This window comes from Puma concolor, chromosome D2, assembly GCF_028749965.1.
Source record: "Puma concolor isolate L17-30 chromosome D2, mPumCon1.1.hap2, whole genome shotgun sequence".
Lineage (NCBI taxonomy): Eukaryota > Metazoa > Chordata > Mammalia > Carnivora > Felidae > Puma > Puma concolor.
The window spans coordinates 60138903-60155246 of record NC_141677.1 but is presented as its reverse complement, the minus strand read 5'-3'; the positions used below and the strand labels follow the sequence as shown (position 1 = coordinate 60155246).

General features: G+C 45.5%; 2 protein-coding genes across 17 annotated transcripts in view; both read left to right on the top strand.

Moving 5' to 3' along the window:
- Positions 1-50: 50 nt before the first annotated feature.
- Positions 51-5261, top strand: NDUFB8 (NADH:ubiquinone oxidoreductase subunit B8). Its single transcript, XM_086680652.1, has 5 exons — positions 51-193; positions 454-580; positions 2134-2233; positions 2669-2824; positions 5079-5261. The coding sequence occupies exons 1-5, from the start codon at positions 109-111 to the stop codon at positions 5169-5171; spliced, it is 561 nt and encodes a 186-aa protein (XP_086536778.1). The 5' UTR covers positions 51-108; the 3' UTR covers positions 5172-5261.
- A 604-nt stretch (positions 5262-5865) lies between these two features.
- The window catches only part of SEC31B (SEC31 homolog B, COPII component), a 39085-nt gene continuing 28606 nt past the window's right edge, over positions 5866-16344 (top strand). For 5 of the 16 annotated variants that reach the window (XM_086680642.1, XM_086680645.1, XM_086680638.1 and 2 more), the window contains exons 1-2: positions 5885-8465; positions 10852-10938. Coding sequence is in view for 7 of the 16 variants with exons in the window: in XM_086680646.1 (XP_086536772.1) it covers positions 10860-10938; positions 11291-11414 (203 nt within the window). In the remaining 9 variants the exon portion in view is untranslated. Of the gene's footprint in view, positions 8466-10834; positions 10939-11290; positions 11415-16344 lie in introns of those variants that run through there. The other 11 variants (XM_086680634.1, XM_086680635.1, XM_086680632.1 and 8 more) reach the window with 8 other exon arrangements.

The window sequence follows — 16344 nt, the reverse complement described above, 5'->3', positions numbered from 1 at the left end:
CCTTAAGACTTTCCTTCACTGCAGGCTTCCCTCGTCGCGTTTGACCCGGCTCAGCCGCCGTGACAAAGCCTTTGCGCATGTGCAGAGTGAAACTGCAGGAAGGTGAAGATGGCGGCGGCCAGGGCGCGGGTCCTGGGAGTTCGATGGCTGCAAAGGGCAGCCCGGACCGTGGTGCCGTTGGGTGCACGGACAGGTTCGCCAAAACGGGCGAGTCCGCAATGTGGGAAGGGGATGCCTGAGGTTTGGTGTGTCGAGGGTTGGGGGGGGGGGGTGGGTATCGCGGATACTGCAGTGGCCGTGTCCGGCGAGGGGGCGGAGGTATAGCCACAGAGAAAGGGGTCAAGTCTCACCTGGTCCTTTGAAGCCCGGGCCGCCGCAGCCTCCGCAGCTTGAAGCCTTCGGGGCGGCAGGAGGGACCAGGTCTTTTCTGACCCGCCCCTTTCTGCTCTCCAGCTTCGCACGTTACCAAGGACATGCTCCCGGGGCCCTATCCCAAGACCCCAGAAGAACGGGCCGCCGCCGCCAAGAAGTATAATATGCGAGTAGAAGACTACCAACCGTACCCTGATGATGGCATGGGGTGAGATGCAGAGTCTGCTGGCAGCCGGGCAGTGATGGGAAATGGCCAGCTCCGTTGCGTGGCTCCACTCTGACCATTTTCCCTGAACCTTCTCGTGATCCCCCAGAGTCAGTGGTGTGGGTGCTTTTCTCGGTGGAGGGAGGTGGGAGGTGATGGGTGAGCAGCTGCAGCCTAGAGGACTTCAATTTTCTCCTTGGCTCAGGCTGTTTCCTCAAATGAGGAAGCCGGGATTTTAATAGCTCCCTCGAGGACCCCTGAATAGCAGGAACTTTCCTTGGCTTCATCCAGAGCGCAAGGTTTCATTTAGATTGAGCATCTGCTGGGCTCAGGTGCTGTCATGCAGACACGTGATCAGGCTGGAGCTGGACTCCTGTCTTGAGAGCCGTATTTGTAGATGGAGTACTCTATATTCGTGTGTATATCTTTCTTGTAAAAAATACCTTTGCTATTAGGGCTGTGGAAATTGTAGTCACTGTCAAGCGGATTAAGCAGCCAACTCCCCTACGCCAATCCACCCCCCCCCCCCCTTTAAATAACATCCCCATGGTTAATTATCTGGAGCGATTACCATCACCCTCATTTTCTTTCCTAGCATCGCTCTTTCAATAGTGGTTTTAGCAGCTCCTATTCTTCTTCTTGTTTTCCAATCATTTTCTGTGACACATGACTAGTTGTCATCATTTCCTATGCCTCTTATTTTGTTGCGGACAAGAGTAGCATTGGTAGCAGTCTGTATAAGCTGAAACTGGATTTGTTGGGGGAAAACCCAGCTTAGCAGGAAATCCCATGAGGTGTTTGAGACATGGAGATGTATGCTAACTTGGTGGTTGGGAGCACAGTTGCCATGAAGAGAAAGCTTTTCTAATCTGAACCCCTTTTGTTTGTATTCCAATTAGCTGGGTGACCTTGGGTTCAGACTAAACTACAGTTTTATTTTCTGTCTAATGAGGGAATCAGAGTGATTGATTGCTAAATTCCCTTCCAGCTCTGACATTATAACATTGCATGACTTTTTGTTGTTTTTGAAAGAGGGGGACAAGCATATATGTTATAATGTTGCAGAGTTTGACATAGGGGTGTCTGGGTGGCTCAGTCGTTGAGTCTGACTCTTGGTTTCTGTTCAGATCATGATCTCACGGTTTGTGGGTTCAAGCCCACACTGGGATGGGGGAGGAGAGGGAATTTGGCTTGGGATATTCTCTCTCTCTCTCTCTCTCTCTCTCTCTCTCCCTCTCTCCCTCTCTCCCTCCCTCCCTCTCTCTCTCTCTCTCTCTGCCTCTCCTTCCCTTGTGCACTCTCAAATAAATAAACTCTAAAAAGGTAAAATAAAAACCAGAGTTTGACATGAAGTTTTACTTACACTTTGGACTTTTGTGGTTAGTTCTGTGCTTAGTGACTATAAATTGAGATACTGATTTGAAAGTGGTTTCCTCTGTCCTTAGGTGAAGCAATTTTTTCTGTCACTTGGGTTCTTATCTCTAACATGAGGGGACTTTGAGTTTTCTGAGTGAGGCTGCTCAGAGCCCCTTCCAGAAGTTTTTCTGTCTCTCCAGATATGGGGACTACCCAAAGCTCCCTGACCGCTCACAGCAGGAGAGGGATCCATGGTATGACTGGGACCACCAAGACCTGAGGTTGAACTGGGGTGAGCCGGTGAGAAATCCAAATCCCATTTGACCTTCCTTCCTTCTCCCTAAATCTTCCGGAGGATTCTTTCTTTAGTCTAAATGGCACTTTGCTGTCTAAATAACATTAAGGCTTTCTGCCCAAGGAAGCAAGGTCCAGTGATCTGAGATCTGAGGTTCCATGTGTGGTACATGGAATGGGATTTCTGGAAATAATCAGAACTATGTACTTTGAAAATTGTGAACTTCCATGATTGAGCTGTCTTTAGTCAGCAGAACCTAGAGCTAAGCCAGCACCTAGTCCTATATGCTAGAGTAGCTCACACTTGATTCTCAGAGTATTGTCCTGAGGCAATAGAATGCTTTTATTGAACTTTATATCAGGCTCTGATCACCCTTTTGCAGACTGCCTGCCATTTGCAGGAAGAGCAGTATGTGGTATTTATCTGCTTTTCTGCCTCAGATGCACTGGGACCTTGACATGTATATCAGGAACCGTGTGGACACATCCCCTACACCTGTTTCCTGGAATCTCATGTGTAAGCACCTCTTCGGCTTCGTGGCCTTCATGCTGTTCATGTTTTGGGTTGGGGAGACTTACCCCACCTACCAGCCTGTGGTGAGTATCTGAGAAGTGTCCCCGTAGGCACATTTGCTTAGCCCTGTTTCCTGAGGGAGTGAAGTCTGTAGAGTAGGGATCCAGCCAAGACCAAGCCTGTCTTCCTGGTAAGGCCTGTGGAGGGCCTGACTCATTGGCCTGGCACCAGAGTCAGAGCACTGCTCCATGCCCACATCTTGGATCAGCCTAAGAGAGAAGAAACGGTTTAGGACTAGGTGAGGAATGAGAATGTGGAAGTCAACTCGTCTTCTATAAATGTTTATTTTGAGAGAGCAACGAATAAATTTCTTTATTTATATTGAGGGAGGGATAGAGAGAGAGGAGGGAGGGAATCCCAAGCAGGCTCTGTGCTGCCCGACCGACACAGGGCTCGATCTCACAAACCATGAGATCATGACCTGAGCCAAAACCAAGAGTCAGACACTCAATTGACTGAGCCACCCAGGCGCCTCTCAACTAGTCTTCTAGAGTTGCCATTTGGGGGCTGTACTCACTAATTATGTTTTAGCAAGTGATCTTTCAAGGTAGAGTCAAGGAATCTAGAGCTGAAACCTATCTTCTGCTGGAGGCATGAAGGGCAGTTCCCTTAGGGTACTGGAAGCAATTAAGTATTTACTACAAGCATGGACCATTTTATTTTGGAGAGTGTAAAGGACACAGAAAATATGCTGTCTAGCTTTATGGGAGTTTAATTTGGATAAGCAAATGGTGAGCAACATTTGAACAGAGATATAGGAATTTGGCAGTTTTAGTGTATATATGTAAATTGTGAATGTGTGCGTTAAGACGTGTGAGATGCTGTTAAAAAGAAGGATGGTGCTAAATACTAAAAATATGTATAGACTTTGGATGGTGGGGAGAAGTTGGAGAGAACATTTGGGGCAGGACAAAATAGAATGAAGAGGAGAGTGAGTTAGCTGGAATGGAATAGGCATATAAAATATTCCTAGAATAACCAGCTGTATTGGTTACTTAGAGAGCTGCTAAAAATTCAGATTCCTGGAGAGCCTAATTCAGTAGCTCCATGGTGGGGTTCTAAAATCAATATTTAACAAGTTCCCAGGTTATTCTGATGATTTCAGAAATTAGGTATGGAAATTGCCATGTTAAAAAAATATCGTGAGGCGAGCTGGTTAGGTTGGGCTGCTTTTATTGCATGGCTAGGGATTTGGGCTTCGTGGCATAGTAAGACATCAATGGCATTAATAGTAAGACTAGTGGCATAGTAAGACATTAATTCAACAAATATTTATGAAGACCCTACTATGTTCCACGTACAGATTGGGCTAGGGGTTGGGGACCCAGTGATGACCTGGACTTCCTCTAGTCAGCACCGAACTGTGTTGGGTTTTTGAACAGAAAAATGACATAATCTAATGAAGGCTAGGAGTTTAGGATGATTGATCTGGGAGTAGTCTACAGGGTAGATTGTCCGGGAAGGAACTGAAAGCAGGAAGACTGTCGTGTTTGCAGTTGGCTGCTCGGTGCTACCTCTGCAGAGATCATCGATGTCCTGATGGTAGCTGGCATGTCTGTGTGCACTGACACGAGCCTTCCTACCAAGCCCCAGGGGCTCCAGGCTGGAGAGTGCACGTAGGGCTGGTGTGAGCACTAACTTCTCTTCAGGAGAGCAAGAAACACAGTGTGGCTCTTCCATTTTTCAGTTCTGTAAGCACATCACCCTTTTCTCCTCCCCTTGAGCTGTGTTCCCTGACAGCTGTTTGTTGGTAAAGCCAGCAGCCCCTAAAGCACGTCCCAGCCGTGTCTCCTCTGTGCTTTCCCCCACCGCTGCTCCTGCACGCCTCATTTGCTAGGCCACTTTAGTGGTGGAACCATTAGAGGCTGAGTGACTTAAAGGAGATTGAGTCTGTCTCGACCCCAGGAGAGAGTGGGATGGATGGATGCATCGTCTCATTTAGAAAGCACTCTCCCTTCCTCCCTCCTTCCTTTTCTCTCTCTCCCTCTCTCCCCTGACACACTCTCACTCTCTCTCTCTCTCTCTCTCTCTCTCTCACACACACACACACACACACACACACACAGTGTAGGCACCACCTCTTTTACAATCTAGGCTTTCTGTCTGCCTTGGGCTGAGTAGGGAAGAGGAGCAGTGTTCCTGCTGTTCTAGCCCAGCTGGGTCCGACCAGAGGCCACCTCATACCCATTTACCATGTGTGATTGTTAACTCAGAGTGGGGTGTAGCCAGGTATTGGCTGGATGTATGCTATCTTGCTGACCTGTGTTTTTTCCTCAGGGGCCAAAGCAGTATCCTTATAACAATCTGTACCTGGAAAGAGGCGGCGATCCCACCAAAGAGCCTGAGCCGGTGGTTCATTATGAGATCTGAGACGGCTTCATCGGCTGTGTGTCCCCTGACTTCCTCATTTCTAGAGATTTAACCTTAATGAAATCCCTAATAAAACGAAGTGCCGTGGTATCTGTGCCTCATTTCCCCAGGAATAGCCACTGCCGTGAGGACCTCATCCTTTTCCTTTCCTTTTTTTCTGCCTGCTATCTGTTCCCACCCCCTACCCACTCTGAGATTAGAAAGATGGGAGGGTAGGGGGAGTTAAGCACAAGAAAATGGTACTTTGTTAATTTTGCTGGGGCTGTGAAGGTATTTGAGGGTTTCAGTTGTGCAGTAGGTGGTAAAGGTAGCTTCTTTGCCCATTTACAGGGTTGAAGAAAAAGGAAGATATGTTCCTGACTTCCCAAGTTGGAACAAGAGATATTTTCCATAAGAAACCTTTTTATAATGGTTAGGGTTTTTGTTTTGTTTTTGTTTTTGTTTTTTGGAAAAAGTGCACTTAAAAAAATTTTTTTTTAAGCCTATTTATTTATTTTGAGAGAGACAGAGACAGCATGAATGGGGGAAGGGCAGCTAGAGAGGGAGAGAGAGAATCCCGAGCAGGCTCTGTGCTGCGAGCACAGAGCCCGATGTGGGGCTCAAACCCATGAAGCCATGAGATCATGACCTGAGTCAAAACCAAGACTGAGCCACCCAGGCGCCCCTAAAAAGTACACTTTAACATGTTTCAAGTGTGTTATAGGATAAATAGGTGTTTTTGAACTCACCTGAGGCTGTGACTGTCTCTAATGTCATTTCTGTTGTAAGAGTACACACAACTATTCCTTGTTCCAAAGCAACTTGTGAATCCTACATTTATGAATTAGAGGGTAGTTCAGTGAGTTATTCTGAACCTATGCATGGCTTTTGCTATGGTTTTTGAGGGTCTATCTCGATGCATCTGTTAAGTGAAACAACTCATTTTCTCTTTGTCCCTTTGGAGACGTTTTCTTAGAATTACACTGCCTGAAAACCTGTCCCATAGGAAAAAAAAAAAAGCACACTTTCAATATGACCTATGAAAGCAAGTCCATCCAAGTTACCAGACCTTTAGTGGTTGTCCAGGAAGTGAAAGAGGGATTTGTTTTTAATAATTTTTTTTAAATGTTTATTTTTGAGAGAGAGCAGAAGCAGGGGAGGAGCAGAGAGAGGGAGACTATATTCAAAGCAGGTGCCAGGCTCTGAGCTGTCTGTGCAGAGCCCAACACGGGGTTTGAACTCCCGAACTTCAAGATCATGACCTGAGCCGAAGTTGGATGCTTAACTGACGGAGCCACCTAGGCACCCCCAAAGAGACTTTTATGAGACCAGAGGATGGGTACTTCTAATAAAATGCCACTACTTGAGGGTTTCCACTGGCTTTTTATCTGTCTTCATTCTCTGTCCTCTGTTGCCTTTGGTAATATATGTAACAAACGTCTGTGTGTCTAATATATATATCAGACATTGATAGGCCCTGGGGCTATAAAATTGAACAGGACAAAAATAGTTGCCTTCAAGTATAGAAGCTAAGACTGGGAGTTACAAAACAGTGAAAAGAACAGCTGAGTTGAGAGAAAAGAGTGTACCTTTTTTTTTTTCTTTTTTTCTTTTTTTCTTTTTTTTAATTCTGACCTGCTTGCAGCTGTGACCTGCTTTCGGTTAAAATTTTTCGGAGTGTCCCCATCAGTGACGCTTTTGCCTCATTCCCTAGTTTGAGGTGTTGTCTAAGGTTCAGTTTTCCACCCTATTTACTTGCCCTCGGGTTTCATCCACTGTTGAGGTGCCTAACATGTTCAAGAAATACTTAGTACGCACAAAGAGTGGGCAGGCACAGACAATACCCTAAATTGTCTAACATCTGGACTTCAAAACCCTCTAATCCCCACAAAAAGGAAATCTAGACTTGTATCACAGTGACTTGAGGCTCCATTGTAAAATAATGGAACTGACTCACCATCTTTGGAGGCAAAAATACAGTGGAGTTTCTGCATTAAGCCAAAGTTTTGAATCAAATAACTTAGGTCTAAGATCTTCAACTGCTGGTAGAATATTTTTATTTGGAAATGCCATAATTCCCTCAGTCAACGTAAAAAATCCATCTGATTTTTTCACCTCCCTCTTCAGCTCTTTAACTTCATCACTCACAAGAGCCTGTCCAGTTTTCCTTTACAATCATTGCTACTATATTAATCCAGGCTTTCATCACCTGGTACCTGGACTGTTCTATTAGTCTTCTAATTTGAGTCCCTGCCTTCAGCTCTGGTCTCTCTCTAAAGGGATCCATATTGCTTGCCTTAAAATACAATTTTCAGGGGCACCTGGGTGGCTCAGTCCGTTAGGCAGGGACTTCAGCTCAGGTCATGATCTCGCGGTCTGTGGATTTGAGCCCCGCCTCGGCTCTGGGCTGGCAGCTCAGAGCCTGGAGCCTGCTTCGGATTCTGTGTCTCCCTCTGTCTCTGCCCCTCCCCTGCTTGCTGTCTCTTTCTCACATAATAAACATTAAACACACACACACACACACACACACACACACACACACACACACACACACACACACAATATATTCATCTTATTGCATCCCTACCCATAATTTTAACTAACCCCCAATTACCTGCAGAGTTGAATTGGTATTCCCAATCTGTTTCCCGCCTCTTTCATTCATGGTGTGGGAAATGCCAGGGTGCCTACTAGCCAGTTGGGCCCTTCCTCCTTTCTGAGACACCACCTATCTTGCCGCTGCAAGGTATGACACCCGTCTTGCGTCCCTGAAATACTCCAGGAAGCCCCTGGTCTACAGTACCTAGGCCTCTGCATGCCTATAGCCCTTAATTCGTTCAGCCAACAGCTTTTCGGCGTCAGTTGTTGGTGGGCTGTAGTGCGTCACCGCTGTTTATGGCCTCGATTGCTATTTACCTTTTCAATTAGGATTCCACTGAGAGCTTCTGGAACTAGTTAGTACCAGGTCCTCACCATCATAACAAATAATGAATTAGTATTTTCCCTTTTCAGGGCTGTTCCCCGAGCCTGGCTCTAACTGAATAGGCCAGAACTTAGCGGTCGCAGGATCTGACCCTCTGCGGCAGAACCGCGCAATCGGCGCAGGTGAGGGAGCCGGCAGAGCCAGAATCCTATTCCATCCTCTCCGCTGCTCCGCCGGCGCTTCGCGGCGCGTGCGGGCGGCAGTGCTCGGCCTCCAGGACTACTTTTGGCCCTCGGCAGCCGCCGTCCGCAGCGCCCAGCTGAGCCCACAGGCCCTCGGAGGAGACCTGCCGTGGCTGCGCCGCGCTGCCGTGACCCGGGCTCTCCGCGCAGGTGGGTTTTCCCCGCCTCTCTGGGGCCCGGGGCGCCGCTCCACCGTAGGGAGAGCGCCGGAGGGACCTCGTCCCCCGCGGAGACCCCGGTCCGCGCCTCTCGGGCGCCACCGCGCTCGCCCTCGGATTGGACCCGGCTCCGCTCTCGCGGCCCCGCCGGGGTGCTGCGGCCCCACGAGGGTCTGTCTCCCTTCAGCGCTGCCCTCGCACCTTCTCCCGTGCTCCCCGGACCCCGGCTTAGCCTAGCCTGGAGGGAAGCTGTGCTCACCGCCCCCGCAGGGCCTCGGCTGCGGAGGGTCGCTGGCGCCCTCCATCACCGCGGGAGTCTGTTCGGCTCTTGGTTGAATGTAGATTAACAGCCCATCTTCCCAGTTTCTAGGCCGTCGGGGATTTAACACCTCATCTGGAGTTGAGTTTGAACTAATATCATGGTTAAAAGCACTGAGCTATGGAGGCTCAGTGGGGTTCATATCTCGGCCCCAGCCAGTTTTCTTCCCGGTGAAATGTATATAATAATAGTACCTGTTGCACAGAACCGTTATGAGAAGTGAGATTTGCCCGTCAAATGCGCAGGGCTGAACGCAGCTCCTACTTCTGTAAAGGGCTTTCCCCACAAACGGGAAAACGGCTTTGACCAGCAGGTGGCAGTGGCGACTGTATAATATGATGTGCAGCGAGTCCGAAGTTCCCTGGTGTTGCCTCAAGCGTTTAGAGGCCCCCTCTAAAGAGGGTCTTGGCTGAGAATCTTGGCTGAATTGGCAGCTTTAAACTCTCTTCAGGCTGGAAAGTACATTAGAGATTGAGGAATACTACCTACTATTTTAGTAGGTTGCGACTACCCTGACGGTGGTTTCCTTAAGCAGTTTACAATGGGTCCCAAGTTTCTTCCCTCAAGTTCAGTGTTACATTAAAAACAATACAAAACAAAACCAAAAACTTTTCTGCCACTTTGCTAGCCTGTTGGGATGGCACTTTGAATATGTGTTAGAATTGTATTGGAAACCACAGAATTAACATGGATGTCTACGTTCATTAAACATATTATCAAGCACTTTACTCTATGCCAGACATTGTTCTGGCACTAGTTAGTTATAACATGGTGAACAAAGCAGACACAGTACAAGCTCTCCTGGAGTTTACTTATTGGTGGTTGAGACCAACAATGTAAATGTAAATAAACACAAAACAATAAGTTACCAAGGAGAAAAAAAATTGAGACTGATTTTGGTTGGGTGGCTCACCTCCCTGAGGGGGTGAGACACTTAGCCCAGAAAGATGTGAAAAGGAGCCAGTCATGCAGAGAATGAAAGGGAGAACATTTAAAGTATCGGAAACAGAGTTTACAAAAGCTCTGAGGTAATAAAAAGCCAGGAAATGAAAGAAAGGAAAAAAAAAATGTGGCTGCAGCGTAATGAATAAAGGGGGAAAGTAGCAAGAGACGAGGTTGAAGTGGAAGGATGAGCCGTTAAGCAGGGTCATAAGGGGTTTGAGTGCAATTGTGTTTTGAGGGCAATAGAAGTCATTGGAAGATTTGAAGCATGGAATGCCAAAATTCTATATCTTTTTTATTTTAAAAGTTCACTTCTGCTGCTATGTAAAGAGTTAATTGGGTGATGGTAGAATAAGGATAACCATTTGGAAGATTATCGCAGTAATGCAGGTGAGAGATGACGGTGTCTTCAGATAGAATGGTGGTGGTGGAGCTAGAGAAAAGTAAACAGGTTAAGAGACATTTTGGGGGTGAAATCAGGCAGCCTTAATGATGAATTAGAAGGGAATAAGGGGCAAGAAGGAATTGAGGGTGACTTTCCGGTTCCCAGGTTGAGCAGTTTGGGGGGATAGTGATACCATATACTGAGATGAAGAAAAATGGAGAAGGAACAGATTTAGGGGAAGGAGGTGGTAGAATGGAGAATTCCGTTTTAGACAGACTGACTTAGGTTATCTTTGCTATATCCAAATAGAAATGTTTGACGAGCAGTTACATATAAGAACTTGGCGCTCAGAGTTGAGAAATTTGTGTTGGTGGTATGAATTTAGGGGTCATCAGCATACGGATGAAAAGCCAAGGGGATGGATGAGGTCACTGAGAGGTTATCCAATTTGATGGTTATCATCACCATTGGGCCTGTGGCAACCAGTGTGTTTAAATATCTTTTTGGGGTTAAAGCATTAGATTTTAGTAATTGGGTAAGTGAACTGTCCTTGCAGATCTACAGATGGTCATGCGTGTGTCACCCTGTATTGCCCTGAAATGCCCCCATTCCATGGTGGGGAGAGAGAAACAAGAACTCGTGTCCACAGGTGCTTCCTAGCTCTGGCCCTTAAGCTTGCTGATTTCTATTTTTAGTAAGCTGAGGGTTATGTCAGTTTTCTGCCACCTACAGGACGGACCATGAAGCTAAAGGAGCTTGAACGGCCTGCTGTCCAAGTGTGGAGCCCAGCCAGCCAGTGCCCTGTGTATCTCGCCACAGGTATGATGATACTGTGGACTAGGATCCACTGGAAGTACATAGGTCAAGGGGAAACTTAATATTCAGAATTCTTTATTGAGCTTCAGAGAAAGCTTTAGAGTCATGAAAAGGTGGGGTTCGCTTGCAGGATAAGCAAGGGGACATTAGGTGTTTGGGGTACCTAGGGGCAGCCTTGAATTATGGTTCAAGCTTGAGCACCTCCTGTTTTCTTGCTTTCTTTGGAGTTACCACTTGAAAAAGGATATACCCAGTCCTCTCCTGTTCCGCTGCCTCTCCCTAACCATTTATACCCCAAATCCATGCATGTATTTTTGCTTATATGCTGCCTCTTCCTAACTTTTCTTGTGCCTAGGAACATCTGCCCAGCAGTTAGATGCCTCCTTTAGCACAAATGGCACCTTGGAAATCTTTGAGGTTGATTTCAGGGACCCCTCCTTGGACTTGAAACGCAAGGGAGTCCTTTCTGCCTCAAGCAGGTACCATGTCTGAATTGTTGATGTGTGTGCAGGGCAGCTCCTGATGTAGACTGAGGAATTCTGGGAGCAAGGTGTGCTTCTCAAGGCTCATAAGGATATCTATTAGGTGAAGGACCTTCACCAAGTTGGGGAGAAGTTAACTCTGGGTTTATTTTACCAAAGGATTTTAAAAACGCCCACTCTCACTTTTTTGGTCAGCAGCGGCATCAGGCAGTGTCGTGTGTTAGAGACTCCTCACCCAAGCCTGGACCCGTACGTGCCTGATCTCTCTCTGAGCCCAGAGATGTTGGCTTCTTCCTCCCTTGGCTCTTGTGAAGATAACCTTACACAATATCTCCTTTTCTGCCAATGGGAGGAGAATGAATGGGCCTCTCCTCATTGTGGTTAGGCACTGATTGGGTACTCCTGGATTTCATGGCTCTGGCAGGCTTACAGGCCTGAGTACAGGCATTCACAGAGCACATGTATACAGGTCAGGCACTATGCTAGGGACTCTGTATATCTTATTCATTCCTCAAAATGAGCCTGAGCAATAAATACCATTATTCCCATTTTGCATAGGAGGGAACCGAAACTCTGGGAAGCTAGGATTTACACATAGGTCTGATTCCAAAATCTACCTTCTTTCGATTATTCAACTTCTCTTTTATAGGTTTTGTAAAGATGTGGCTTACAGTCTGAAGCAGTGGTCTCCAAATTTTCATACCACTGGGGAAAATGTGAATATTCACTATACTCAAGTTATAGAGGCAATATAAATATATACATGCATTACTCTACTATTAAAAAGTGCCATTTCCATAATTTTATAGATTAAAAATGTCTTTTTCCTACAGAGAATTATCTTGTCCATCCCTCTTTAGAGATTACTGGTCAAAATGCAACTTTGCATTCTCTTATGAATGTTTTGGTCCATTTGAGAGATAAATTAAGATATTTAGATAGAAGTACCCTCTTTTTTCTTTACATGGGTTAGCCTAATAATGAAAGGTTAGTTATCGTTCTCCCTTTCTTGAGCCCCTATATCACTTTCTGACAGTATCCTTTATTTTACAGTTTTTTTTATATCTTTGTATTTCCAGTATCTTCCCTTTGAAGAGCAGCCACTAGAGGGTTTACCAATAATGATGAGATATTCTTAGCCTCTAAGCAAGCATTTCAGAAAGGGCTCCTGAAAGAGGGGAGCTAATTCAATAACATTTATGCTCCTGGACTTAAGAAGAGGGGCAATGGGTAAGAGCTCCTATCCTCAGCCAGCCAAGCAACAGCTTTAGCACAGTAGTGGCTCCTTAGGGCTAATAGTTCCTAAGAAAGAAACAATATAGTTGCTTAAGAAACCTTGAAATTGAATCCTAAGATCCCTGTGGACAGAGATTTTTGTCTGTTTCATTCACTGCTGTATCTCTAACTCCTAAAACATCACCCGGCATTTGATGCTTAAGGATTATCTGTTAAATGAATGAGCGATGCTAGAAATGTCTGGATTACCAAACTGAGCACTCATATCCACCATTTCAGTTAGTTAAAGTTATTCTTCAGTTAATGTTAGTGCCCTGAGAGCTTTTCAGAGGTGATGATCGGTTTGTTTTGCAGCCAACTAGGCTGAAGGGACCCTTTTTGAAATGTTGGTACTCAAATCAGGAATTGTAAACTTCACTTCATACCCTGTTTGATCCTGCAGAGATTGGGAGCTATACCCAAAATAAATAGTGCAGCTAACACTATTGATAGTGTGTCATCTCTATTTTCTTTTCTACCTCTATAATTGTGTGCAAAGATTGAGTTGCATTTCCAAAGACCTAAGGAACTATCTTTGACATAGATCTATAGGGTGTTGTTGAAGAAATCATCTTAGACACCCGAGGGCCTAAGGCACCCACTTCTTTCTGTTCCAGCCTGGGTTCAGTCACTTACTCAGAAATCCACATCTCAAACTATTGACCAAGATGATCGAGGTAGAGAGAGGGCTGCCTGTTCTTTGCTTTATACTTTCCTCTTTCTTTTCTGTGCCATCTTTTGCGTGGTTTAGTGGAAAGCACAGTTGTATTGGGTTGCATCCTTGGCTAGAGATAGGTGACTTTGTGCAAATGGAGGTCGTAGGTTTCCTTACTTACATATAAAGAAGAGGTTGTACAAGAAGACTAAGAACCTATTGAGCTCTAAATTCAGGTATTATGTTCAGTGTTTCCTTCTCTTCCTTTTTTGTATCATAATCTCTTTTCTTTTTCCTTTTTTTTTTTTAAAGAAAGCTTCCTTGAGTCTCACCATTATTACCTAACACATACTTTTCAAAATCTTCCCCCATCCTTTGCCTGCCCTTTTCACCAGACGCATGCCTCAACCACATTTGAATCCTGAAGATCCCCGTATATCAATTCATGAGGCATCAGAAAATATTATGTATTTAGAAATATCTGACTGAAAGAGAAGTCCTCTGAAACACTGGTGTGGGGGTGGATAAGGGACCACCTCAAGCTGTAAATAGACTGAAGAGAGGGAATGGATTAAAGCCAGTGGATGCATCAGAATCAATATGGATTAGCACGTGCATTGAAGCAAGTGATGTTTGGTTTGTTAGATGAATCTCACTCAAGAATAAAGGTTTTTGGGAGAATAATACGTTATTTATGAATTGTCTTAATGAAACGAGGACTTAGCTGCTGTGGCTGAATGAGGTCAGAGACCAGTGTGCGATGTGCAATACTCCGCCCTCTGTCTGCACTGAGGGTCTAGATCTTTTTGTGGCCTCTGTACCTCTGTATGACCTATTCTCTAGTAACGTGAAGACAGTAGGTGATCTATCTTCCAGCACCTTTATAGTAGTTCTGGCTACTTGGGGAACCCTATGGCCTCTCTTTGGGTGCCTGTGTAAGGAACAACACCAAGCAGAAAAAGATCACTTTGTGTACTTTTCTTAGTTTTCCCATTTCCAAGGTTTGCCTTCCTTAGAGATTACATCAAGATCACAGAGTGGAGAGAACGTGGGCTTTGTTGTTGGATAGGCCTGGGTTCAGATCCCAACGCTGCCATCTAATATCCTCTTGGGCACATTGTTTAACTTCTCTGGCCCTGTTTTTCTCTGCTGTAAATTTGGGATACACGGGCACGTATTAGCTGGTGCATATTAGGCTTCAGAAAAGAAGTTCTCTCAGACAGCCACTGCTTCACTTCACTGTCTTCATTCTCCAACTTGAGCACTGCCCTCACTGCTCTACCTTTTTTTTTAGTGTGTGTGTGTGTGTGTGTGTGTGTGTGTGTGTGTGTTGAGAAAGACAGAGCATGAGCAGGGGAGGGGCAGAGAGAGAGGGAGACACAGAATCCAAAGCAGGCTCCAGGCTCTGAGCTGTCAGCACAGAGCCCGATGTGGGGCTCAAACTCACCAACTGTGAGATCATAACTGCAGCCGAAGTCAGACACTTAACTAACTGAGCCACCTAGGTGTCCCTTCACTGCTCTGACTTTTAAGAAAACTTGGATTCCCTCAGCTAGTTTGGCTTGTTTTCACTTTAGTTCAGTAACATGAGGTTGGAATTTTTTTAATGTTTATTTTATTTATTTTGATAGCAAGCGATCAGAGGAGGGGCAGAGAGAGAATCCCAGGCAGGCTCTGCACTGTCAGGGCAGAGCCCAGTGTGGGGCTTAAACTCACAAACTGTGAGATCATGACCTGAGCCAAAATCAGGAGTCAGTTGCCTAACTGACAGAGTCACCCAGACCCCCTCTGAGGTGGTTATTTTTAAAAAGGAACCTTACTAAGCAAATAAAAGCAAAATCCCAAACAAAGAAGTACATAAATTATGGAAGAAAGAATTTACACAACACATATTCCTAGTTATAAATTAGCTAAAGCTTGGCCTCAGCTGAGCTTAGCTAGGATGGCCTTTTGATCTCCCAGGCCTCAATTTATTCTCTTTAACCTTGTCTTTTTCTCTCCGCCAGGAGCATAGCCATGAGCTGGTCGTAGGGCTGGTTCTGTCTTTATGAATTTCAGTGTCTTCCCCTACTGGTCTAGGCTGGTATCAATCTGATGTATCCAACACAGGGGTTCTCAACCCTGTTTGCTTGTTACAATCACCTGGGGGCTCTTGTTTAAAATGTAGATTCTGGGGGCGCCTGGGTGGCTCAGTAGGTTAAGCGTCTGACTTCGGCTTAGGTCATGATCTCGCGGTTTGTGAGTTTGAGCCCCATGTTGGGCTCTGTGCAGACAGCTCAGAGCCTGGAGCCTGCTTCAGATTCTGTGTCTCCCCTCTCTGTGCCCCTCCTATGCTCATGCTCTGTCTCTCTCTGTCTCTCAATAATAAGTAAATGTTAAAAAAATTTTTTTAAAATGTAGATTCTGAGGGCCTGTCTCTGGAAATTCTGCTTTGCAAGGTCTAAGTAGGAAAGTAAAGAATCTGTTTTTTTCTTTTTCTTTTTTTTATTTTAGAGAGAAAGAGAGAGTGCAAGTGAGGGAGAGGGGCAGAGGGGGAGATAGTCTTAAGCATGCTTCCTGTTCAGTGCGGAGCCCGATGCAGGGTTCGATCCCATGACCTTCAGATCATGACCTGAGCCAAAATCAAGAGTCAGTCAACCCCCTGAGCCACCCAGGTGCCCCAAGAATCTGTATTTCTTTGATGCTGTATACTGCCCCTTATCACCATCTCCATGGGAACCTCTTCAGCAGAGAATTGCACCTGTATTCTCATGTTTTGAAAGTTCCCATCATTCCATGCAAACTCTTCCTATACCATCTCTTTAAATCTCTTCTAATCTCTGGAGATCCTATTTTCAAGCCAAAGGCTATCTTTTTTTTTTTAACTTTTAAACTATTCAAACATAGAAAGTTGTAGAATAGTACATGAACAATTATATACTTTTACCTAGATTTATCAGTAGTTAATATTTTGTTGCATTTGCCTGCATTCCGTGCACTCTTTTTCTGCGTGCACAT

Coding starts and splice junctions, on each gene's coding strand:
- NDUFB8 (XM_086680652.1), top strand. CDS start 109: ATGGCGGCGGCCAGGGCGCGGGTCCTGGGAGTTCGATGGCTGCAAAGG. Junction 2,234..2,668: donor GGTTGAACTGGGGTGAGCCG/GTGAGAAATCCA, acceptor TTTCTGCCTCAG/ATGCACTGGGACCTTGACAT. Junction 2,825..5,078: donor ACCCCACCTACCAGCCTGTG/GTGAGTATCTGA, acceptor TTTTTTCCTCAG/GGGCCAAAGCAGTATCCTTA.